Source organism: Lampris incognitus, chromosome 5 (genome assembly GCF_029633865.1).
Source record: "Lampris incognitus isolate fLamInc1 chromosome 5, fLamInc1.hap2, whole genome shotgun sequence".
Taxonomy (NCBI): domain Eukaryota; kingdom Metazoa; phylum Chordata; class Actinopteri; order Lampriformes; family Lampridae; genus Lampris; species Lampris incognitus.
Genome location: NC_079215.1, coordinates 3,404,184 through 3,429,008, shown reverse-complemented (window position 1 = coordinate 3,429,008; position 24,825 = coordinate 3,404,184). Strand labels below are relative to the sequence as shown.

The window sequence follows — 24,825 nt, the reverse complement described above, 5'->3', positions numbered from 1 at the left end:
TTTTTTCTCCCAATTTAGTGGCCAATCGATGCCTATTTTAGTTCAAACACCCACCCTCGTACCGCATGCGTTCGCCAGCTGCATCTCTGCGGCCGGCAGTCTGGAAGGAGACGCCTCGCCACTTCCGGGACAAGGTGAATCCAGGCCGAACCACTGCTTTTTCCCCACACACATTCATGTGACGAACACATGCCGACTCCGCCCCCCCTCCCGAAGACAGCGTTATTGCTGCTTCATCGAGTCCGGCCATAGTCGGATCTGACGAGACCAGGGCGCGAACCCCGGTCCCCAGTGGGCGACCATTTGAGTGTTTTTAATGACCCCCTAACTGTGCAGGTTTTAGTGTTGTAACAGACCGCTAGTTAAAATACTATTCCTCCTGCCAAGTGGGACTGAGACATTTAGTATGAATGTCACATGCTGACAGGAATGAATTCAGTTGTTTTCCCCTTCCCTGCATTCTGAATGTCTTCCTGACCATTTTAACTGTGCCAGATTATTTATTTCAGTGGCTTCATCATTTTATTTTTATACTAATGTTTCTGGCTGTCATGGGGTGATAGCGATATTTTAAACTGGCCCTGTTTCATTAACTCCATCCTGACTGTTGTCGACCATCAGCCACAGGTTAACAGAACCGAGCAGATAAGTTGGGACCACAAGACCCAGAACAAGATCTGTATGGCTTGCAATGCTGCCACATCTGCTGGTTTGTCCATTTTGTTCATACACGAGTGTCTGGGTTGTGCCCCAGTGTAACATGTTGACATAAATTATTAGGTTAGGTCAAAACAGTTTGAGGAATCACATGTATACCAGCTTAGCTTTTTAAACTCTTGCTGATATTAAACTTGTGATGATCATGAATCAATAGTTGTAGTAAGCTTGATAAAATGTTGAGTGTTGTTTAGGAGGAATGTGCTTGACTCTAACGTGTCTGGGATAAAGAAGTGAGTCAGATTCAGGGAAATCGATGGAAAGTCTTTTAATAACTCCCAGTTGTAGTTTTTCTGTTTCCATTGTGTCACAGGTGTTCGAACCGTCTCTAGGAATATGATGTCCCAATATCGAGAGGATCTGCTGGGGAAGTGTCTGTCAAAGAGTCCTGAAGAACGACCCACCTTGGAGGGGCTTCTGCTCCACCCCTGGCTGAACTGATTTGGCCCTGGTCATCTGTAGCTGATAATGCTCACACAAGTTGACAAATTTCCGGCAGACTTGCCCTTGGACCTCTGAACATTTTTGAAATTATTTGTTGGTGGGCAGCACGATGGCGCAGTGTTTAGCGCAGTCGCCTCACAGCAAGAAGATCCTGGGTTTGAACCCCGGGGTTGTCCAACCTCAGGGGGGTCATCCCGGGTCATCCTGTGTGGAGTTTGCATGTTCTCCCCGTGTCTGCGTGGTTTTCCTCCCACAGTCCCAAGACATGTAGGTCAGGTGAATCACCCTACTAAACTGTGCCTAGGTGTGAATGTGTCGGCCCTGTGATGGACTGGCGGCCTGTGCAGTGTCTCCCCACCTGCTGGCCAATGACTGCTGGAATAGGCTTCAGCATCCTGCGACCCTGACCGTAGTAAAGCCTCACTGGCCAGACCAGTCTCATGATTCCGGCTGCAGCAAGTCAAATCTTACAGTATGGAAGATTTTTGAAAGGGCTAACTCGCTCACACGTTGCTTATCATGCCCATGTTGTGCGACCCTGATGTGGTTTTCAGTTTGGCTGCCTATCATCTTGACCACACAGCCCTCTTTGGACTGTCTGCTTATGTGACGAGTCAGCCGTTGCAGAATCACTCCCAGTGAAAAGGAAAGACCGGTGTGTGTCACAGGAATGGTTGATCCTCTTTCGGCGTTAACGGTCACTTCAGTTTTGGCGGATGCCGAGATACAGCGGTACGGTCACACTCGACACGGATGTGGTGATACTGGAGCGATGCATATTTTCCGTAGATAAGGACGTCGCTGTCGGGCTGGCTCGACCATTTGAAGTGGCAGTGACAGAAGTAGCAGCTCTGGTACACAATCAGGTGGAGGCCTCTGACACACTTTCTAATTGTACACTGTTTGTTGCATTTGAGGCATGTCCTCAACATCTTGATGATGCACCCTTCATCAACAACGTGCTGAGAGGAGCTGCAGAGGACAGAGGGGGAGAGAAGACACAAGAGTGAGTTCTAAGTTTTGAAATCATTCTTTTCATTTTCTAAAGTGGGATGTAAATGAATTGGACACAGGGTTGGAAAGTATTGATTATGGTCATTACATGTCAATGGCAAGCATTTCATACAGTTCACATGTGGCTAAAGTAGGGTAAAAAAGGGAGGGCTAATCAGGGATTAGATTAGCACAGCACTGGAGCAAAAAAAAAAAAAGCTGGTGGGAGGGGCCAGCTACTATGTTGGTGTCCAAAAGGCCTCCAACATAGTAGCTGACCCCTCCCACCATCTCTTTGCACTCCTGACATCTGGAAGGAGGTGCCAGGTCTGCCAGACTATGTAACAGCTTCTTCCCCCAAGCCATCAGGACTCTGAACACTCACAGGACCCGACCCCCCCAGCGCCATTGAACTGAACCAGCCACGCTTTTTCTTTCTCTGGGACTGACTGATTACATTTCTTGGACCACATTCCGTAATTGTGTAGCCTGTAACCATCCAAATAATATCCATCCATCCATTATCTGAACCGCTTATCCTACTCTCAGGGTCGCAGGGATGCCTATCCCAGCAGTCACTGGGCGGCAGGGAGACACCCTGGACAGGCCGCCAGGCCATCACACACCTAGGGACAATTTAGTATGGCCGATTCACCTGACCTACATGTCTTTGGACCATGGGAGGAAACCGGACCCCCGGAGGAAAGGAAACCCACACAGACACGGGGAGAACATGCAAACTCCACACAGAGGACAACCCAGGACGACCCCCAAGGTTGGACTACCCCAGGACCTTCATGCTGTGAGGCGATCACGCTAACCACTGAACCGCCATCCAAATAATATATTATGTTATTATTACTTGTTTTTCTTAGTGATTGTGTTTCTGTTACAGGGCTGTGTGTTGGCAAGAATGTGGCGATCCAATACGTACCACAACACAGGGGTTACCGTTCAATATATTGTGATACTGTAACAGAGGTGATGGGTAGGTATGGTGTCAAGGAGAGAAATGTGGAAGCACAGATGGTGGTGGATTTTGCGAAAAGGATGGAAATTGTTGAGGTGAATACATATTTCAAGAAGAGGGAGGAACACAGGGTGACGTGGAGGAAAGTGCACACAGGTGGACTATATCTTAAGCAGGAGGCGCAATCTAAAAGGGATTGGAGACTGCAAGGTGGTGACGGGAGACCGTAGCTAGGCAGCATCGGATGGTGGAAGCTGAAGAAGGAAGACTGTTGTGTGGAGTTCAGGCAGGAGTTAAGACAGGCACTGGGTGGTAGTGAAGAGCTGCCAGATGGCTGGACAACCACAGCAGAAATAGTGAGGGAGACAGCTAGGAAGGTACTTGGTGTGTCATCAGGACAGAGGAAGGAAGACAAGGAGACTTGGTGGTGGAATGAGGAAGAGGTTAGCAAAGAAGACGTGGGATAGAGAGATGAGTGCAAAGAGAGAGGTGGCAAAGGTGTATGGTGAGTTGTATGACAGGTTGGACACTAAGGAAGGAGAAAAGGACTTGTACTGATTGGCTAGACAGAGAGACCAAGCTGGGAAGGATGTGCAGCAAGTTAGGGTGATCCAGGATAGAGATGGAAATGTGCTGACAAGCTGGAAGGAGTACTTTGAGGGGCTGATGAATGACGAAAATGAGAGCGAGAGAAGGGTGGATGATGTAGGGATAGTGAATCAGGAAGTTCAGTGGATTAGCAAGGAGGAAGTGAGGGCAGCTATGAAGAGGATGAAGAGTGGAAAGGCAGTTGGTCCTGATGACATACCTGTGGAGGCATGGAGATGTTTAGGAGAGATGGTAGTGGAGTTTTTAACTAGATTGTTTAACACAATCTTGGAAAGTGAGAGGATGCCTGAGGAGTGGAGAAGAAGCATACTGGTACCGATTGTCAAGAACAAGGGTGATGTGCAGAACTGTAACAACTACAGAGGTATAAAGTTGATCAGCCACAGCATGAAGATATGGGAAAGAGTAATAGAAGCTAGGTTAAGAGGAGGAGAGGTGGTGATCAGCAGCAGCAGTATGGTTTCATGCCAGGAAAGAGCACCACAGATGTGATGTTTGCTTTGAGAATGTTGATGGAGAAGTATAGAGGAGGCCAGAAGGAGTTGCACTGTGTCTTTGTAGATTTAGAGAAAGCATACGACAGGGTGCCGAGAGAGGAGGTGTGGTATTGTATGAGGAAGTCGGGAGTGTCAGAGAAGTATGTAGGAGTGGTGCGGTGTGTGGTTGGAATGACAGATGGGTTCAAGGTGGAGGTGGGATTACATCAAGGATCAGTTCTGAGCCCTTTCTTGCTTGCAATGGCCTGAGATGGTGTGGACATGTGTGGAGGAGAGATGCTGGCTATATTGGGAGAAGGATGCTGAATATGGAGCTGCCAGGGAAGAGGAGGTTTATGGATGTGGTGAGGGAGGACATGCAGGTGGCTGGTGTGACAGAGGAAGATGCAGAGGACAGGAAGAGATGGAAACAGATGATCCGCTGTGGCGCCCCCTAACGGGAGCAGCCGAAAGTAGTAGTAGTAGTAGTAGGCAAGGTGATACATTGCAAGTTCACAGGCCTGTGTTGTTCGTGACACTACTTCCTGTCTGTTTGCGTTGTTACGTAGGAGTGGGACAGCCAAATGGCTGAAGATGAATTACAACACTGCTATCTAACGGTCGGGGGTTTACACACAACACAAAATTAACCCTCATCTGCCACGAATCTTGGCATGTAAGCTTAATTAAAAATTGGTTGTGTTTTTTGAGAATCAGTACAGTATCACAAAACAGTATCGTAATACTCGATATTTTCTTACAACCCAGGCCCGTTACATCTGTTTCTTTCAGTGGTGTTGTGTATGTTGCACTGTGAAGAACGATATATTGCTCCCATGTACGCCGAGTGTGTACTATGGATGTGACAATAAAGAACTTGAAATGTGTGATGGTCTAAAAGTGTGATGAGAAAGGAACAGAGACAGAACGTTCAGGACAACTTACCTGTCCAAATCCACCAGGTACGGTCCATCGTCCACGCTTGTTGAGGCGCAGAGCAGGTCCGGGGACGCCTGGACGCCTGTGTGGGGAACAAACGGGTCACCGTCAGACTGATCCTGTCATGACGGCTCTGCTAAGAGGCTGCTGGGGAATGAGCCCTGGCTGACGTGTCATGAAACACTCAACACACACACACTTCCATTCACAGAGCCGCTCCCCCAAGTGTGACAACAGAAACCCCCCCCCCCGCATATTTCAGCTTTGCAACCACGACGGTTAGGTTGCCGTTCAACTAATATACGCTATGCCAAAAAAATACTTTCTAGTTGTACACTGCTAGCAAAACATGACTGTTAGCAAGCTCACTGGACAGCCATTTCTTTCAAACGTTTTGCTTCCTGAAAAAAACAGATTGCTAGACAAGGACAAGCTGAACACAACTTCACATTTGCTGTGTAACGCAGGAATCTGGAGAAACATTAAAATACCTCCACCCCCGCTGCTGACCCGGGGAGGGCTGCAGACTACCACATGCCTCCTCCCATACATGTGGAGTCACCAGCTGCTTCTTTTCACCTGACAGTGAGGAGTTTCACCAGGGGGACGTAGCCCATGGGAGGATCACACTATTGTGTGTGAACTGTAAAGAGCTTTGAGTGGCTGTTCCAGCTAGAAAAACACTATATAAAATGCAACTTGATTGACTGATTAATTGATTGAATGCAAACGGCATCGACTTCCAAGTACCTCTGAGCCAAGCTGTCAGGTTGACTGCACATGTTGCACAACAGTTGTGAGGAGTCCAGGGTTTCTCTGGGTCACCAAGTTTAGACCCCAAGTAGAGCTCACGGACTTTCTTAAAGAGCAGTCATGGTGCGTCTTCGTTAAGCGTATCCTCGACACAGCTGCTGCAACACTGATGAGACATTTCTGCTGTATTCAATCTTCCTGAAAGGGCGTCCGGGTGGCGTAGCGGTCTATTCTGTTACCTACCAACACGGGGATCGCCGGTTCAAATCCCTGTGTTACCTCCGGCTTGGTCGGGCGTCCCTACAGACACAGTTGGCTGTGTCTGCAGGTGGGAAGCCGGATGTGGGTATGTGTCCTGGTCGCTGCACTAGCGCCTCCTCTGGTTGGTCGGGGCGCCTGTTCGGGGGGAGGGGGAACTGGGGGGAATAGCGTGATCCTCCCACGCGCTACGTCCCCCTGGTGAAAATCCTCACTGTCAGGTGAAAAGAAGCGGCTGGTGACTCCACATGTATGGGAGGAGGCATGTGGTAGTCTGCAGCCCTCCCCAGATCAGCAGAGAGGGTGGAGCAGAGACCGGGACGGCTCAACAGAGTGGGGTAATTAGCTGGATACAATTGGGAGACGGGAAAAAAAAAAAAACAAGAATTTTTTTTCCCCCTGAAGACAATAAATCCTACTGTTAAGCACACTCACTATGCCGGTGTTTCCCAACGCAGTCCTCAAGGAACCCCTATCCTGCATAGGTAGCCCTGCTTGTCCTCACTCAACCAATCATCTCACAGCACTTAATTATGCAAGGTGAGCAACATCTGACATAATTCATTGCTGATTGGTTGAACAACTACAAACAGGTACCTATTCAGGGTTGCAAAGAAAAGTCTGCAGGATAGGGGTCCTTGAGGACTGGGTTGGGAAACACTGTCCTATGCTGCTGCCTGAAGAACATGTGTCCGAACAGCATGTGTCCATGTGAGCTGCTTCTATAGCCTGTCTGCCAGCATCGAACCTGACTCAGCTCTCCCAGCCATCAAACGAAGACAAAACTGAGACGTGGACAGAGACGCTGCATGGACAGTACTGGGTGAGGCCGCCGCAAATGTGAATTCGCGCCGCCATCTTCCCACACCGGAAGTGGAAAAAACGTTTGAAACTGACAGGCTATTCAAACCTCACACTAGGAAATCACATCTTGACAAACATCCGGTAATAAGGAACTATTTATTTGGGTCTCTTTAAGGGGGAAAAATTAACTATCTGAATTTAGGATCCGAATCCCAATTCAACAAACAAAGCCGGAAAGATTCAAAGCATTTATATTATATTTCCCTGACTCTTAACTGACTGTAAAGGCCCCCTTGTGCAGTGATGTGGGATTCAGTATTCACAGGTTAACAAGCCACATGCCTGGTGAGGCTGCCAGATGGGACCAGCTGACAGGGACTTACTCTTGCTTTCCTTGTTATTGGTCCTCACTGTCCAGCTCTCTTGTGTTGACTGGCTCGCATCAGCAGCATCTTCTCCGTCATCCTGAAGACAGCGGGAAACAAAAGCAAACTTAGCAGATTTACAGGGGCAAACGTAATAACGGCGAAAAGAGGATTTTGAAACCCTGCCACTTCCGACAGTCATATGCATCAGAGTAAATGTCAGAGGACTACTTCAGTGTGTAACGTTAAAGCTTTGGTGCACAACGTTAAAGCGACAAACACGAAGATTGTAATATTTGCTTAATTTACTGACACCTGTGGTGATATTGGCAACTGCATTGGTGTTTCACAACTCGTCGACCCCGGAGAAGCGGCTGAAGATGAGTGAACGAGTGAGTGAATGAATGAATGAATGTTGACTGAAAGAAAGAAAAATTCCACGGTCCAGGTTTGTGTTCTCTGGAGGGGTGCAGACGTAGTTATGCTAGCAAGCCAACTGTTTTCTCCAAGACAACAGTGCCTAAGTGCTTAACATAAAAAAGTGGCTGCACTGTGAGCTTCCTGTTTTTGAAAAGGATTGTATATATAACTACCTTTTAATGGGGTCGTTGGGACTTTTGGTTTTAATGATTGTAAAGTGAGTAATAAAAACCGCTCTATGCTTCAGGCGCTGAGGATGCTGAATATGGAGCTGCCAGGGAAGAGGAGAAGAGGAAGGCCAAAGAGGAGGTTTATGGAGGTGGTGAGGGAGGACATGCAGGTGTGACAGAGGACGATGCAGAGGACGTGGAAACGGATGATCCGCTGTGGCGCCCCCTAACGGCAGCAGCCGAAAGTAGTAGTAGTAGTAGTAGTACTAGTGGTTGTAGCAGATATGAGCTTCAGGTGCCAGTATTATTATTCATACAACAATATACACCCATTACTATTTAATTATTCTGGAATAATTACAGTGAGATATTCAACCTCTAGCTAAGAATAATTTAATAAGATTGAAATTTGTCCAAATCGATGTAAAACAGCTGTAGATCTTAACCATTCATCTGTTCGAAGTCAAAATGTTATAAAAATGAGGCGTTCTGTCTGCACTTACATGTTAGTCGATGTAAAAGTAAAATAAGGCCAGTGTGTTACTGTTCAACTTGTTCTCTAGAAATGTGTATGTGGGCTTTGTGAACACAGGATATCAGTGGATGGACCCAGGTTTACCGTCTCATGCATGGAGGGCTCCCAGGCAGCCGGGGGGTGAGGGGTAGGAGCAGACCCGGGTAGCACCGCATTTCGATCCCGATGAGAAAATCCTGTCCTGATTAAAAACAGCCAACATTAAAAAGCTATGCCAAGAAGCAGTTCCTATGACTCTGGTCCTGATGCACGCTCACTCCTCCAGGCAGGACGTCACAGAAAGGTGAGTCAGTTCATCTGGACACGACCTTTACTGACAGAAACGTTTCATCACTCATCCAAGTGCCCGCTTCAGCCTCACCTGACTGCAGCTGTCCCGTGGACGACGCCCGGGTTCAAATGAAATCTCAGGACGTAGCACATTTCACCGACCACATGAACTCTGTGGACACCACATCAGGTTCACCAGGGAGGATGTGGACCATGACAGGTTAGTCTACCTACACTGTGAACCTGCAGTTTGGTGATGGGGACATTTGATAGTCTATGTTTACCGTAAACCAACACATACTGATCAGGAATCAGGAGCGAACGCCAGCCAGGACGACTGTCAGAACTGCCGGTCTACATGGGCTAGCAGTTAGCTTAGCCCGCCCCGCTTCTGCGTCCTGTCAGACCGCCCTCAGCGTTTCCTCCTCGGGCGCGGCTCCAGGCACGGGTCGTGGTCCCTGGGCCCACCGCACGAAGCAGACCAGGCTCTCCCAGCCAGACACCCTCGACACACCTCCCCGCGCTCCTCACGACGACATCAAAAACACCACAGTCAACACCAGCTGAGGCCGTCACCAGACCGCCCTCGGTTTTATTGGAACTGCTGGTCTGCATGGGCTAGCAGTTAGCTTAGCCTGCCCCGCTGTCCCAGCCAATCCAGCGTCAGCCATCAAATGAAGACAAAACTTGGACGTGGACAAAGACACTGCATGGACAGCACTGGGTGAGGCCGCCGGAAATGTGACTTCATGCCGCCATCTTCCCACATCGCCGCTGCAAACACAAATTTGTGCAGCCATCTACCCACACCAGAAGCGGGGGAAACCTGCAGTCAGTTTATAAGGACGGGGATACCTGCAGCCAGTTTATAAGGGTGGGATACCTGCAGCCAGTTTCTAAGGGTGGGATACCTGCAGCCAGTTTATAAGGACGGGGATACCTGCAGTCAGTTTATAAGGGTGGGACACATGCAGCCAGTTTATGAGGGTGGGGATACCTGCAGCCAGTTTCTAAGGGTGGGGTACCTGCAGTCAGTTTATAAGGGTGGGATACCTGCAGCCAGTTTATAAGGGTGGGATACCTGCAGTCAGTTTATAAGGGTGGGATACCTGCAGCCAGTTTATAAGGGTGGGATACCTGCAGCCAGTTTATAAGGGTGGGATACCTGCAGCCAGTTTATAAGGGTGGGATACCTGCAGTCAGTTTATAAGGGTGGGGAAACCTGCAGCCAGTTTATAAGGGTGGGATACCTGCAGCCAGTTTATAAGGGTGGGATACCTGCAGTCAGTTTATAAGGGTGGGATACCTGCAGCCAGTTTATAAGGATGGGATACCTGCAGTCAGTTTATAAGGGTGGGACACATGCAGCCAGTTTATAAGGGTGGGGATACCTGCAGTCAGTTTATAAGGGTGGGATACCTGCAGCCAGTTTATAAGGGTGGGGATACCTGCAGCTAGTTTCTAAGGGTGGGACACATGCAGCCAGTTTATAAGGGTGGGGATACCTGCAGCCAGTTTCTAAGGGTGGGATACCTGCAGCCAGTTTATAAGAGTGGGGTACCTGCAGCCAGTTTCTAAGGGTGGGGATACCTGCAGTCAGTTTCTAAGGGTGGGATACCTGCAGTCAGTTTATAAGGGTGGGGATACCTGCAGCCAGTTTCTAAGGGTGGGGATACCTGCAGCCAGTTTCTAAGGGTGGGATACCTGCAGTCAGTTTATAAGGGTGGGGATACCTGCAGTCAGTTTATAAGGGTGGTGATACCTGCAGTCAGTTTATAAGGGTGGGATACCTGCAGCCAGTTTATAAGGGTGGGGATACCTGCAGTCAGTTTATAAGGGTGGGGATACCTGCAGCCAGTTTCTAAGGGTGGGGATACCTGCAGTCAGTTTCTAAGGGTGGGGTACCTGCAGTCAGTTTCTAAGGGTGGGATACCTGCAGCCAGTTTATAAGGGTGGGGATACCTGCAGCCAGTTTATAAGGGTGGGGTACCTGCAGCCAGTTTATAAGGGTGGGGATACCTGCAGCCAGTTTATAAGGGTGGGATACCTGCAGCCAGTTTATAAGGGTGGGGTACCTGCAGTCAGTTTATAAGGGTGGGGATACCTGCAGCCAGTTTCTAAGGGTGGGGTACCTGCAGTCAGTTTATAAGGGTGGGGATACCTGCAGCCAGTTTATAAGGGTGGGGTACCTGCAGTCAGTTTATAAGGGTGGGGATACCTGCAGTCAGTTTATAAGGGTGGGATACCTGCAGTCAGTTTATAAGGGTGGGGTACCTGCAGCCAGTTTCTAAGGGTGGGGTACCTGCAGTCAGTTTCTAAGGGTGGGGTACCTGCATCCAGTTGAGACTGAAGAGGTCACTTGGGCGACTGATGAAACATTTCTCTCAGTAAACGTGTCCAGATGAACTGATTCACCTTTCTGTGGTTCTATGATTGCTGTTACAAAGTATCTACAAGTTCAAGTCAGCCAACATGATTTCAAACCGTCACATCAGGTATTTATAAGGGTGGGATACCTGCAGCCAGTTTATAAGGGTGGGGATACCTGCAGCTAGTTTCTAAGGGTGGGACACATGCAGCCAGTTTATAAGGGTGGGGATACCTGCAGCCAGTTTCTAAGGGTGGGATACCTGCAGCCAGTTTATAAGGGTGGGATACCTGCAGCCAGTTTATAAGGGTGGGATACCTGCAGTCAGTTTATAAGGGTGGGGAAACCTGCAGCCAGTTTATAAGGGTGGGATACCTGCAGCCAGTTTATAAGGGTGGGATACCTGCAGTCAGTTTATAAGGGTGGGATACCTGCAGCCAGTTTCTAAGGGTGGGGTACCTGCAGTCAGTTTCTAAGGGTGGGGTACCTGCATCCAGTTGAGACTGAAGAGGTCACTTGGGCGACTGATGAAACATTTCTCTCAGTAAACGTTTCTAAGGGTGGGATACCTGCAGCCAGTTTATAAGAGTGGGGTACCTGCAGCCAGTTTCTAAGGGTGGGGATACCTGCAGTCAGTTTCTAAGGGTGGGATACCTGCAGTCAGTTTATAAGGGTGGGATACCTGCAGCCAGTTTCTAAGGGTGGGGTACCTGCAGTCAGTTTATAAGGGTGGGATACCTGCAGCCAGTTTATAAGGGTGGGATACCTGCAGTCAGTTTATAAGGGTGGGATACCTGCAGCCAGTTTATAAGGGTGGGATACCTGCAGCCAGTTTATAAGGGTGGGATACCTGCAGCCAGTTTATAAGGGTGGGGAAACCTGCAGCCAGTTTATAAGGGTGGGATACCTGCAGCCAGTTTATAAGGGTGGGATACCTGCAGTCAGTTTATAAGGGTGGGATACCTGCAGCCAGTTTATAAGGATGGGATACCTGCAGTCAGTTTATAAGGGTGGGACACATGCAGCCAGTTTATAAGGGTGGGGATACCTGCAGCCAGTTTATAAGGTGGGGATACCTGCAGCCAGTTTATAAGGTGGGGATACCTGCAGCCAGTTTATAAGGTGGGGATACCTGCAGCCAGTTTATAAGGGTGGGGATACCTGCAATCAGTTTATAAGGGTGGGATACCTGCAGCCAGTTTATAAGGGTGGGGTACCTGCAGTCAGTTTATAAGGGTGGGATACCTGCAGCCAGTTTCTAAGGGTGGGGATACCTGCAGTCAGTTTATAAGGGTGGGGTACCTGCAGTCAGTTTATAAGGGTGGGGTACCTGCAGTCAGTTTATAAGGGTGGGATACCTGCAGCCAGTTTATAAGGGTGGGGTACCTGCAGTCAGTTTATAAGGGTGGGGTACCTGCAGCCAGTTTCTAAGGGTGGGGTACCTGCAGCCAGTTTCTAAGGGTGGGATACCTGCAGCCAGTTTCTAAGGGTGGGGATACCTGCAGTCAGTTTATAAGGGTGGTGATACCTGCAGACAGTTTATAAGGGTGGGGTACCTGCAGTCAGTTTATAAGGGTGGGGATACCTGCAGCCAGTTTATAAGGGTGGGGTACCTGCAGTCAGTTTATAAGGGTGGGGATACCTGCAGTCAGTTTATAAGGGTGGGATACCTGCAGTCAGTTTATAAGGGTGGGGTACCTGCAGCCAGTTTATAAGGGTGGGGATACCTGCAGTCAGTTTATAAGGGTGGGGTACCTGCAGCCAGTTTATAAGGGTGGGGATACCTGCAGCCAGTTTATAAGGGTGGGATACCTGCAGCCAGTTTATAAGGGTGGGGTACCTGCAGTCAGTTTATAAGGGTGGGGATACCTGCAGCCAGTTTCTAAGGGTGGGGTACCTGCAGTCAGTTTATAAGGGTGGGGATACCTGCAGCCAGTTTATAAGGGTGGGGTACCTGCAGTCAGTTTATAAGGGTGGGGATACCTGCAGTCAGTTTATAAGGGTGGGATACCTGCAGTCAGTTTATAAGGGTGGGGTACCTGCAGCCAGTTTCTAAGGGTGGGGTACCTGCAGTCAGTTTCTAAGGGTGGGGTACCTGCATCCAGTTGAGACTGAAGAGGTCACTTGGGCGACTGATGAAACATTTCTCTCAGTAAACGTTGTGTCCAGATGAACTGATTCACCTTTCTGTGGTTCTATGATTGCTGTTACAAAGTATCTACAAGTTCAAGTCAGCCAACATGATTTCAAACCGTCACATCTCTTTTTCACTCTGTATGTATTGTTGACTTCAGTACATTCATGTGCTCACAGTATCCTTAGTGTCTCGGAGGAGGAAGAGTCGCTTTGCTTGGTGGACAGCTCAGGAAGTGTAGGCCCCAGATAGCTGCGAACACAAAACATGAAGTGAGGGGTTAAGTAAGAGGTTAATTAAAATCACATCATATACACATGCTTATTTATGTGTATGCCTCATTATAAAGTGTCATAGGGTGTGGGTACAGTTTTATTTATGAAAAACCCCATTAAGTGGCTGGAATTGGAGTTGAAGGGAAGGTGGTCTGATAAAGATTTACTACAGGTTTAACAAAGTCTGACTCATGAAGTCCGTTGAGTCCACTGGGGTCCTGAAGTCAGACTGTTTAGTCAGCAGTGGAACAATCTTGATCACTGTCATCGACGTATTCAGTCATAAAAATCAAACTCGCTCGAGTTCATGCGCTCACCGTTTCTCTGCACTATTGCAACTGATCACCTCTTATTTCACCGGTATAATAAGTCAAACTTGTGTATGTCTCTCAAGACCGTTGTGTTGTGGTGTTGTTACTCTATGTTCAGTACACTGAGAGAGCCACAAACCCGAGTCACATTCCCTGTTTGTGCAGACCTACATGGCCAATAAACTCGATTCTGATTCAGGCTCTATGTTTCCCCGTTTTAAGTCATTTTAAATACTGCCTGTGGCCACTCACACGTTTTCTTAAAAGAAAAATGCAAATCTAGTTTTAAATCACGGAAGCCTGTCTTGAATTCTTCATAATGAGCCTTACAACAGTTTTGATCATTTTAACCCGACTTGGCGTGGAGAGCAGTCTGACAGGAACTGCGTGTTTGCTGACAAAGGCGAGTCATCTGTTGTTTTGGTGATTTTTATTAAGTGACGCTGTGCTTACAGTGGACATCTAAACACCTTCTAGTCCTCTGCATTTGGTTTATTCCAGTTTGAACACCGAGACACCAGCTGATACTTATGCCCCTTCTCCACTGCATGGTCCCGGCTCAACTCCACTCTACTGTACTCCACTCTAATCACTTGACTTTGTGGGATGGGGTCTTCCACTGCAGATAGTACCCCCTCACGGTGAAGCCCCCTGCTGGTCACCTGTGGGCGTGGTGACTAGTTTTTCCTCCCTTGTCTACCATATTTACTTACTTACTAGAAGAACCAAACCGCTACAATGTAGCGGTGTGGTTCTCCACCCGGCTAAATCTCCCTCCTCTTCATCCTGCCGGCTAACCGCCTTCCCCCTGCCCCTAAACACCCCCCCCCACTCCAACTCCCTCCCCCCAAATGCTCAGAATCATCTGAAATGCCGAGAAAAGTGGTTTTAAGCCATTTTTAGAGAATGCATATTTTGCATACTTATGCATAATTATTATAATTATTTTAATTTTCTGCTATTTTTCTGGTCCTCTCTGGAACAATACCTACCACCTCCAAAAAAAATTAGGATCATAAGTGCATTTTTGCAAAAATGCATTTATTTTGCATAATGCCAAAACATTTCTAAGTCCCAGAACATTTTTTTCATATAGGTGAAAAAAATCAAAGATGCTCAGAATCATCTGAAATGCCCAGAAAAGTGGGTTTTAGCCATTTTTTGAAAAATGCATATTTTGCATATTTATGCATAATTTTAATTTTCTGGGATTTTCCCCTTACTCTCTGAGACAATACCTACCACCTCCAAAAAGAATTAGGATCATAAATGCTTTAGTTTTCGGTCCCGCTATCTACACTAACACCACAGACACACACTAACACCACACACACACTAACACCACACACACACACATTACGAAAATATATGAGTAGATATTTTCATGTCATCTTTTAGTATCGGCTCAGCTCACTTGGAACCTCGACAGAGGTGGTACCAAAAAACTACCTGGTACCAGGTACTATCCCTAACTTTTGCACCAGTGGAAAACCAAAAAAAGCAAATAAAGTAGAGTAGAGTTGAGCCGGTACCAGGCAGTGGCACAGGGGCAAAAGCTCATAACGTCTTGCCCCTCTTTGTATCCTCACACTGACTCCCAATTGCTGCTCACATGAAGACCTTTGTGTTGAGTCAGTTATGCAAACATACACTTGAGCTAGCTAGCTAGCTAGCTACTACTGACCTCAACCAGCAACACAACACTAGCTTCATGTAACTTAGTCAACCAGCAACACAACAACAGCTTCATGTAACTTAGTCAACCAGCAACACAACAACAGCTTCATGTAACTTAGTCAACCAGCAACAAAACAACAGCTTCATGTAACTTAGTCAACCAGCAAAACAACAAAAGCTTCATGTAACTTAGTCAACCTGCAACACAACAACAGCTTCATGTAACTTAGTCAACCCGCAACACAACAACAGCTTCATGTAACTTAGTCAACCCGCAACACAACAACAGCTTCATGTAACTTAGTCAACCTGCAAAACAACAACAGCTTCATGTAACTTAGTCAACCAGAAAAACAACAACAGCTTCATGTAACTTAGTCAACCTGCAAAACAACAACAGCTTCATGTAACTTAGTCAACCTGCAAAACAACAACAGCTTCATGTAACTTAGTCAACCTGCAACACAACAACAGCTTCATGTAACTTAGTCAACCAGCAACACAACAACAGCTTCATGTAACTTAGTCAACCAGCAACAAAACAACAGCTTCATGTAACTTAGTCAACCAGCGACACAACAACAGCTTCATGTAACTTAGTCAACCCGCAACACAACAACAGCTTCATGTAACTTAGTCAACCAGAAAAACAACAACAGCTTCATGTAACTTAGTCAACCTGCAAAACAACAACAGCTTCATGTAACTTAGTCAACCAGCAACACAACAACAGCTTCATGTAACTTAGTCAACCAGCAACACAACAACAGCTTCATGTAACTTAGTCAACCAGCAACAAAACAACAGCTTCATGTAACTTAGTCAACCAGCGACACAACAACAGCTTCATGTAACTTAGTCAACCCGCAACACAACAACAGCTTCATGTAACTTAGTCAACCCGCAACACAACAACAGCTTCATGTAACTTAGTCAACCTGCAACACAACAACAGCTTCATGTAACTTAGTCAACCCGCAACACAACAACAGCTTCATGTAACTTAGTCAACCCGCAACACAACAACAGCTTCATGTAACTTAGTCAACCTGCAAAACAACAACAGCTTCATGTAACTTAGTCAACCAGCAACACAACAACAGCTTCATGTAACTTAGTCAACCAGCAACAAAACAACAGCTTCATGTAACTTAGTCAACCAGCGACACAACAACAGCTTCATGTAACTTAGTCAACCTGCAACACAACAACAGCTTCATGTAACTTAGTCAACCAGCAACAAAACAACAGCTTCATGTAACTTAGTCAACCAGCAACACAACAACAGCTTCATGTAACTTAGTCAACCAGCAACACAACAACAGCTTCATGTAACTTAGTCAACCAGCAACATAACAACAGCTTCATGTAACTTAGTCAACCAGAAAAACAACCACAGCTTCATGTAACTTAGTCAACCTGCAACACAACAACAGCTTCATGTAACTTAGTCAACCTGCAACACAACACCAGCTTCATGTAACTTAGTCAACCTGCAACACAACAACAGCTTCATGTAACTTAGTCAACCAGCAAAACAACAACAGCTTCATGTAACTTAGTCAACCTGCAACACAACAACAGCTTCATGTAACTTAGTCATCCCGCAACACAACAACAGCTTCATGTAACTTAGTCAACCAGCAAAACAACAACAGCTTCATGTAACTTAGTCAACCAGAAAAACAACAACAGCTTCATGTAACTTAGTCAACCAGCAACACAACAGCTTCATGTAACTTAGTCAACCAGCAACACAACAACAGCTTCATGTAACTTAGTCAACCAGCAACACAACAGCTTCATGTAACTTAGTCAACCTGCAACACAACAACAGCTTCATGTAACTTAGTCAACCAGCAACACAACAACAGCTTCATGTAACTTAGTCAACCAGCAACATAACAACAGCTTCATGTAACTTAGTCAACCTGCAACACAACAACAGCTTCATGTAACTTAGTCAACCAGCAAAACAACAACAGCTTCATGTAACTTAGTCAACCAGCAACACAACAACAGCTTCATGTAACTTAGTCAAACCGCAACACAACAACAGCTTCATGTAACTTAGTCAACCTGCAACACAACAACAGCTTCATGTAACTTAGTCAACCCGCAACACAACAACAGCTTCATGTAACTTAGTCAACCTGCAACACAACAACAGCTTCATGTAACTTAGTCAACCAGCAACACAACAACAGCTTCATGTAACTTAGTCAACCAGCAACACAACGACAGCTTCATGTAACTTAGTCAACCAGCAACACAACAACAGCTTCATGTAACTTAGTCAACCGGCAACACAACAACAGCTTCATGTAACTTAGTCAACCCGCAACACAACAACAGCTTCATGTAACTTAGTCAACCAGCAAAACAACAACAGCTTCATGTAACTTAGTCAACCAGAAAAACAACAACAGCTTCATGTAACTTAGTCAACCTGCAAAACAACAACAGCTTCATGTAACTTAGTCAACCAGCAACACAACAACAGCTTCATGTAACTTAGTCAACCAGCAACAAAACAACAGCTTCATGTAACTTAGTCAACCAGCGACACAACAACAGCTTCATGTAACTTAGTCAACCTGCAACACAACACCAGCTTCATGTAACTTAGTCAACCTGCAACACAACAACAGCTTCATGTAACTTAGTCAACCTGCAACACAACAACAGCTTCATGTAACTTAGTCAACCAGCAACAAAACAACAGCTTCATGTAACTTAGTCAACCAGCAACACAACAGCAGCTTCATGTAACTTAGTCAACCAGCAACACAACAACAGCTTCATGTAACTTAGTCAACCAGCAACATAACAACAGCTTCATGTAACTTAGTCAACCAGAAAAACAACCACAGCTTCATGTAACTTAGTCAACCAGCAACACAACAACAGCTTCATGTAACTTAGTCAACCTGCAACACAACAACAGCTTCATGTAACTTAGTCAACCTGCAACACAACACCAGCTTCATGTAACTTAGTCAACCAGCAAAACAACAACAGCTTCATGTAACTTAGTCAACCTGCAACACAACAACAGCTTCATGTAACTTAGTCAACCCGCAACACAACAACAGCTTCATGTAACTTAGTCAACCAGCAAAACAACAACAGCTTCATGTAACTTAGTCAACCAGAAAAACAACAACAGCTTCATGTAACTTAGTCAACCTGCAAAACAACAACAGCTTCATGTAACTTAGTCAACCAGCAACACAACAGCTTCATGTAACTTAGTCAACCAGCAACACAACAACAGCTTCATGTAACTTAGTCAACCAGCAACACAACAACAGCTTCATGTAACTTAGTCAACCTGCAACACAACAACAGCTTCATGTAACTTAGTCAACCAGCAACACAACAACAGCTTCATGTAACTTAGTCAACCAGCAACATAACAACAGCTTCATGTAACTTAGTCAACCAGCAACACAACAACAGCTTCATGTAACTTAGTCAACCTGCAACACAACAACAGCTTCATGTAACTTAGTCAACCTGCAACACAACAACAGCTTCATGTAACTTAGTCAACCTGCAACACAACAGCTTCATGTAACTTAGTCAACCAGCAACAAAACAACAGCTTCATGTAACTTAGTCAACCAGCAACACAACAACAGCTTCATGTAACTTAGTCAACCCGCAACACAACAACAGCTTCATGTAACTTAGTCAACCAGCAAAACAACAATAGCTTCATGTAACTTAGTCAACCTGCAACACAACAACAGCTTCATGTAACTTAGTCAACCCGCAACACAACAACAGCTTCATGTAACTTAGTCAACCAGCAAAACAACAACAGCTTCATGTAACTTAGTCAACCTGCAACACAACAACAGCTTCATGTAACTTAGTCAACCTGCAACACAAAAACAGCTTCATGTAACTTAGTCAACCTGCGACACAACAACAGCTTCATGTAACTTAGTCAACCAGCAACCCAACAACAGCTTCATGTAACTTAGTCAACCTGCAACACAACAACAGCTTCATGTAACTTAGTCAACCAGCAACACAACAGCTTCATGTAACTTAGTCAACCAGCAACACAACAACAGCTTCATGTAACTTAGTCAACCAGAAAAACAACAACAGCTTCATGTAACTTAGTCAACCAGAAAAACAACAACAGCTTCATGTAACTTAGTCAACCTGCAAAACAACAACAGCTTCATGTAACTTAGTCAACCAGCAACACAACAACAGCTTCATGTAACTTAGTCAACCAGCAACACAACAGCTTCATGTAACTTAGTCAACCTGCAAAACAACAACAGCTTCATGTAACTTAGTCACCCTGCAACACAAAAACAGCTTCATGTAACTTAGTCAACCTGCAACACAACAACAGCTTCATGTAACTTAGTCAACCTGCAACACAACAACATCTTCATGTAACTTAGTCAACCAGCAACACAACAGCTTCATGTAACTTAGTCAACCAGCAACACAACAACAGCTTCATGTAACTTAGTCAACCAGCAGCACAACAACAGCTTCATGTAACTTAGTCAACCAGCAAAACAACAACAGCTTCATGTAACTTAGTCAACCAGCAACACAACAACAGCTTCATGTAACTTAGTCAACCTGCAACACAACAACAGCTTCATGTAACTTAGTCAACCTGCAAAACAACAACAGCTTCATGTAACTTAGTCACCCTGCAACACAAAAACAGCTTCATGTAACTTAGTCAACCTGCAACACAACAACAGCTTCATGTAACTTAGTCAACCTGCAACACAACAACATCTTCATGTAACTTAGTCAACCGGCAACACAACAACAGCTTCATGTAACTTAGTCAACCAGCAACACAACAACAGCTTCATGTAACTTAGTCAACCGGCAACACAACAACAGCTTCATGTAACTTAGTCAACCGGCAACACAACAACAGCTTCATGTAACTTAGTCAACCTGCAACACAACAACATCTTCATGTAACTTAGTCAACCGGCAACACAACAACAGCTTCATGTAACTTAGTCAACCAGCAACACAACAACAGCTTCATGTAACTTAGTCAACCGGCAACACAACAACAGCTTCATGTAACTTAGTCAACCGGCAACACAACAACAGCTTCATGTAACTTAGTCAACCGGCAACACAACAACAGCTTCATGTAACTTAGTCAACCGGCAAAACAACAACAGCTTCATGTAACTTAGTCAACCGGCAACACAACAACAGCTTCATGTAACTTAGTCAACCTGCAACACAACAACATCTTCATGTAACTTAGTCAACCGGCAAAACAACAACAACTTCATGTAACTTAGTCAACCGGCAACACAACAACAGCTTCATGTAACTTAGTCAACCTGCAACACGACAACATCTTCATGTAACTTAGTCAACCGGCAAAACAACAACAACTTCATGTAACTTAGTCAACCAGCAAAACAACAACAGCTTCATGTAACTTAGTCAACCTGCAACACAACAACAGCTTCATGTAACTTAGTCAACCAGCAACACAACAACAGCTTCATGTAACTTAGTCAACCTGCAACACAACAACAGCTTCATGTAACTTAGTCAACCAGCAACACAACAACAGCTTCATGTAACTTAGTCAACCTGCAACACAACAACAGCTTCATGTAACTTAGTCAACCAGCAACACAACAACAGCTTCATGTAACTTAGTCAACCTGCAACACAACAACAGCTTCATGTAACTTAGTCAACCGGCAACACAACAACATCTTCATGTAACTTAGTCAACCGGCAAAACAACAACAACTTCATGTAACTTAGTCAACCGGCAACACAACAACAGCTTAATGTAACTTAGTCAACCTGCAACACGACAACATCTTCATGTAACTTAGTCAACCGGCAAAACAACAACAACTTCATGTAACTTAGTCAACCAGCAACACAACAACAGCTTCATGTAACTTAGTCAACCTGCAACACAACAACAGCTTCATGTAACTTAGTCAACCAGCAACACAACAACAGCTTCATGTAACTTAGTCAACCTGCAACACAACAACAGCTTCATGTAACTTAGTCAACCAGCAACACAACAACAGCTTCATGTAACTTAGTCAACCTGCAACACAACAACAGCTTCATGTAACTTAGTCAACCGGCAACACAACAACATCTTCATGTAACTTAGTCAACCGGCAAAACAACAACAACTTCATGTAACTTAGTCAACCGGCAACACAACAACAGCTTCATGTAACTTAGTCAACCTGCAACACAACAACATCTTCATGTAACTTAGTCAACCGGCAAAACAACAACAACTTCATGTAACTTAGTCAACCAGCAAAACAACAACAGCTTCATGTAACTTAGTCAACCAGCAAAACAACAACAGCTTCATGTAACTTAGTCAACCTGCAACACAACAACAGCTTCATGTAACTTAGTCAACCAGCAACACAACAACAGCTTCATGTAACTTAGTCAACCGGCAACACAACAACAGCTTCATGTAACTTAGTCAACCTGCAACACAACAACATCTTCATGTAACTTAGTCAACCGGCAAAACAACAACAACTTCATGTAACTTAGTCAACCTGCAACACAACAACAGCTTCATGTAACTTAGTCAACCAGCAACACAACAACAGCTTCATGTAACTTAGTCAACCTGCAACACAACAACAGCTTCATGTAACTTAGTCAACCGGCAACACAACAACATCTTCATGTAACTTAGTCAACCGGCAAAACAACAACAACTTCATGTAACTTAGTCAACCGGCAACACAACAACAGCTTAATGTAACTTAGTCAACCTGCAACACGACAACATCTTCATGTAACTTAGTCAACCGGCAAAACAACAACAACTTCATGTAACTTAGTCAACCAGCAACACAACAACAGCTTCATGTAACTTAGTCAACCAGCAACACAACAACAGCTTCATGTAACTTAGTCAACCAGCAACACAACAACAGCTTCATGTAACTTAGTCAACCTGCAACACAACAACAGCTTCATGTAACTTAGTCAACCAGCAACACAACAACAGCTTCATGTAACTTAGTCAACCTGCAACACAACAACAGCTTCATGTAACTTAGTCAACCGGCAACACAACAACATCTTCATGTAACTTAGTCAACCGGCAAAACAACAACAACTTCATGTAACTTAGTCAACCGGCAACACAACAACAGCTTCATGTAACTTAGTCAACCTGCAACACAACAACATCTTCATGTAACTTAGTCAACCGGCAAAACAACAACAACTTCATGTAACTTAGTCAACCAGCAAAACAACAACAGCTTCATGTAACTTAGTCAACCAGCGACACAACAACAGCTTCATGTAACTTAGTCAACCTGCAACACAACAACAGCTTCATGTAACTTAGTCAACCAGCAACACAACAACAGCTTCATGTAACTTAGTCAACCGGCAACACAACAACAGCTTCATGTAACTTAGTCAACCTGCAACACAACAACATCTTCATGTAACTTAGTCAACCGGCAAAACAACAACAACTTCATGTAACTTAGTCAACCGGCAACACAACAACAGCTTCATGTAACTTAGTCAACCGGCAAAACAACAACAACTTCATGTAACTTAGTCAACCAGCAACAAAACAACAGCTTCATGTAACTTAGTCAACCTGCAACACAACAACAGCTTCATGTAACTTAGTCAACCAGCAACACAACAACAGCTTCATGTAACTTAGTCAACCTGCAACACAACAACAGCTTCATGTAACTTAGTCAACCAGCAAAACAACAACAGCTTCATGTAACTTAGTCAACCTGCAACACAACAACAGCTTCATGTAACTTAGTCAACCTGCAACACAACAACAGCTTCATGTAACTTAGTCAACCGGCAACACAACAACATCTTCATGTAACTTAGTCAACCGGCAAAACAACAACAACTTCATGTAACTTAGTCAACCGGCAACACAACAACAGCTTCATGTAACTTAGTCAACCTGCAACACAACAACATCTTCATGTAACTTAGTCAACCTGCAACACAACAACAGCTTCATGTAACTTAGTCAACCTGCAACACAACAACAGCTTCATGTAACTTAGTCAACCAGCAACACAACAACAGCTTCATGTAACTTAGTCAACCTGCAACACAACAACAGCTTCATGTAACTTAGTCAACCTGCAACACAACAACAGCTTCATGTAACTTAGTCAACCTGCAACACAACAACAGCTTCATGTAACTTAGTCAACCAGCAACACAACAACAGCTTCATGTAACTTAGTCAACCAGCAACACAACAACAGCTTCATGTAACTTAGTCAACCTGCAACACAACAACAGCTTCATGTAACTTAGTCAACCTGCAACACAACAACAGCTTCATGTAACTTAGTCAACCAGCAACACAACAACAGCTTCATGTAACTTAGTCAACCAGCAACACAACAACAGCTTCATGTAACTTAGTCAACCTGCAACACAACAACAGCTTCATGTAACTTAGTCAACCAGCAAAACAACAACAGCTTCATGTAACTTAGTCAACCAGCAACACAACAACAGCTTCATGTAACTTAGTCAACCTGCAACACAACAACAGCTTCATGTAACTTAGTCAACCTGCAACACAACAACAGCTTCATGTAACTTAGTCAACCTGCAACACAACAACAGCTTCATGTAACTTAGTCAACCTGCAACACAACAACAGCTTCATGTATCTTAGTCAACCTGCAACACAACAACAGCTTCATGTAACTTAGTCAACCTGCAAAACAACACCAGCTTCATGTAACTTAGTCAACCAGCAACACAACAACAGCTTCATGTAACTTAGTCAACCTGCAACACAACAACAGCTTCATGTAACTTAGTCAACCAGCAACACAACAACAGCTTCATGTAACTTAGTCAACCAGCAACACAACAACAGCTTCATGTAACTTAGTCAACCTGCAACACAACACCACCTTCATGGAAGTTGGTGGTTTCTTGTCCCCACCTGTCCAGTAAGTAGGCGGCCATCTCCGGGTCCGTTGGGATGTGCTGCTCCTGCTTCACCTGCCTCCACAGCGTGACTGCAGCTCCGATGTTGATTCTGGTTTTCCTTCCTCGGGTTTTGTTCCGGGTTTTGTTCCGGGTTTTGTTCCGGTCTCCTGCCTCGAGCCTTTTCATCCTTCTCCGTCTCTCCGAAGGCTGCTGCTGCCGCGCGGCGTCCTCCATCTTCCCTCCACCCAAACAAGACGCGCGCCGCCGCCGCGGTTCACGTTCCCTCGGTTTCCGCGCAACGTTCCCACGGCGTCATCACGTCTCCCCAATACGTACATGCGTCACTTCCGGCTAA

General features: G+C 45.3%; 1 protein-coding gene across 1 annotated transcript; it reads right to left on the bottom strand.

The window, feature by feature from the left end:
* Positions 1–975: 975 nt before the first annotated feature.
* Positions 976–24,805, bottom strand: LOC130113283 (uncharacterized). The gene is made up of 6 exons (XM_056280860.1): positions 24,484–24,805; positions 13,403–13,477; positions 8,538–8,634; positions 7,347–7,428; positions 5,155–5,230; positions 976–2,133 (listed from the first exon to the last, which is right to left on the bottom strand). Exons 1-6 carry the CDS (start codon positions 24,702–24,704, stop codon positions 1,860–1,862), a joined length of 825 nt encoding a protein of 274 aa, XP_056136835.1. The 5' UTR covers positions 24,705–24,805; the 3' UTR covers positions 976–1,859.
* Positions 24,806–24,825: the final 20 nt, after the last annotated feature.

Excerpts from the sequence above, each read along its gene's own strand:
- LOC130113283 (XM_056280860.1), bottom strand. The coding sequence starts at position 24,704 with ATGGAGGACGCCGCGCGGCAGCAGCAGCCTTCGGAGAGACGGAGAAGG. Across the intron at positions 5,231-7,346 it reads CAATAACAAGGAAAGCAAGA|GCGTCCAGGCGTCCCCGGAC; the intron begins GTAAGTCCCTGT and ends TTCCCCACACAG. Across the intron at positions 2,134-5,154 it reads TACCTGGTGGATTTGGACAG|CTCCTCTCAGCACGTTGTTG; the intron begins GTAAGTTGTCCT and ends TGTCCTCTGCAG.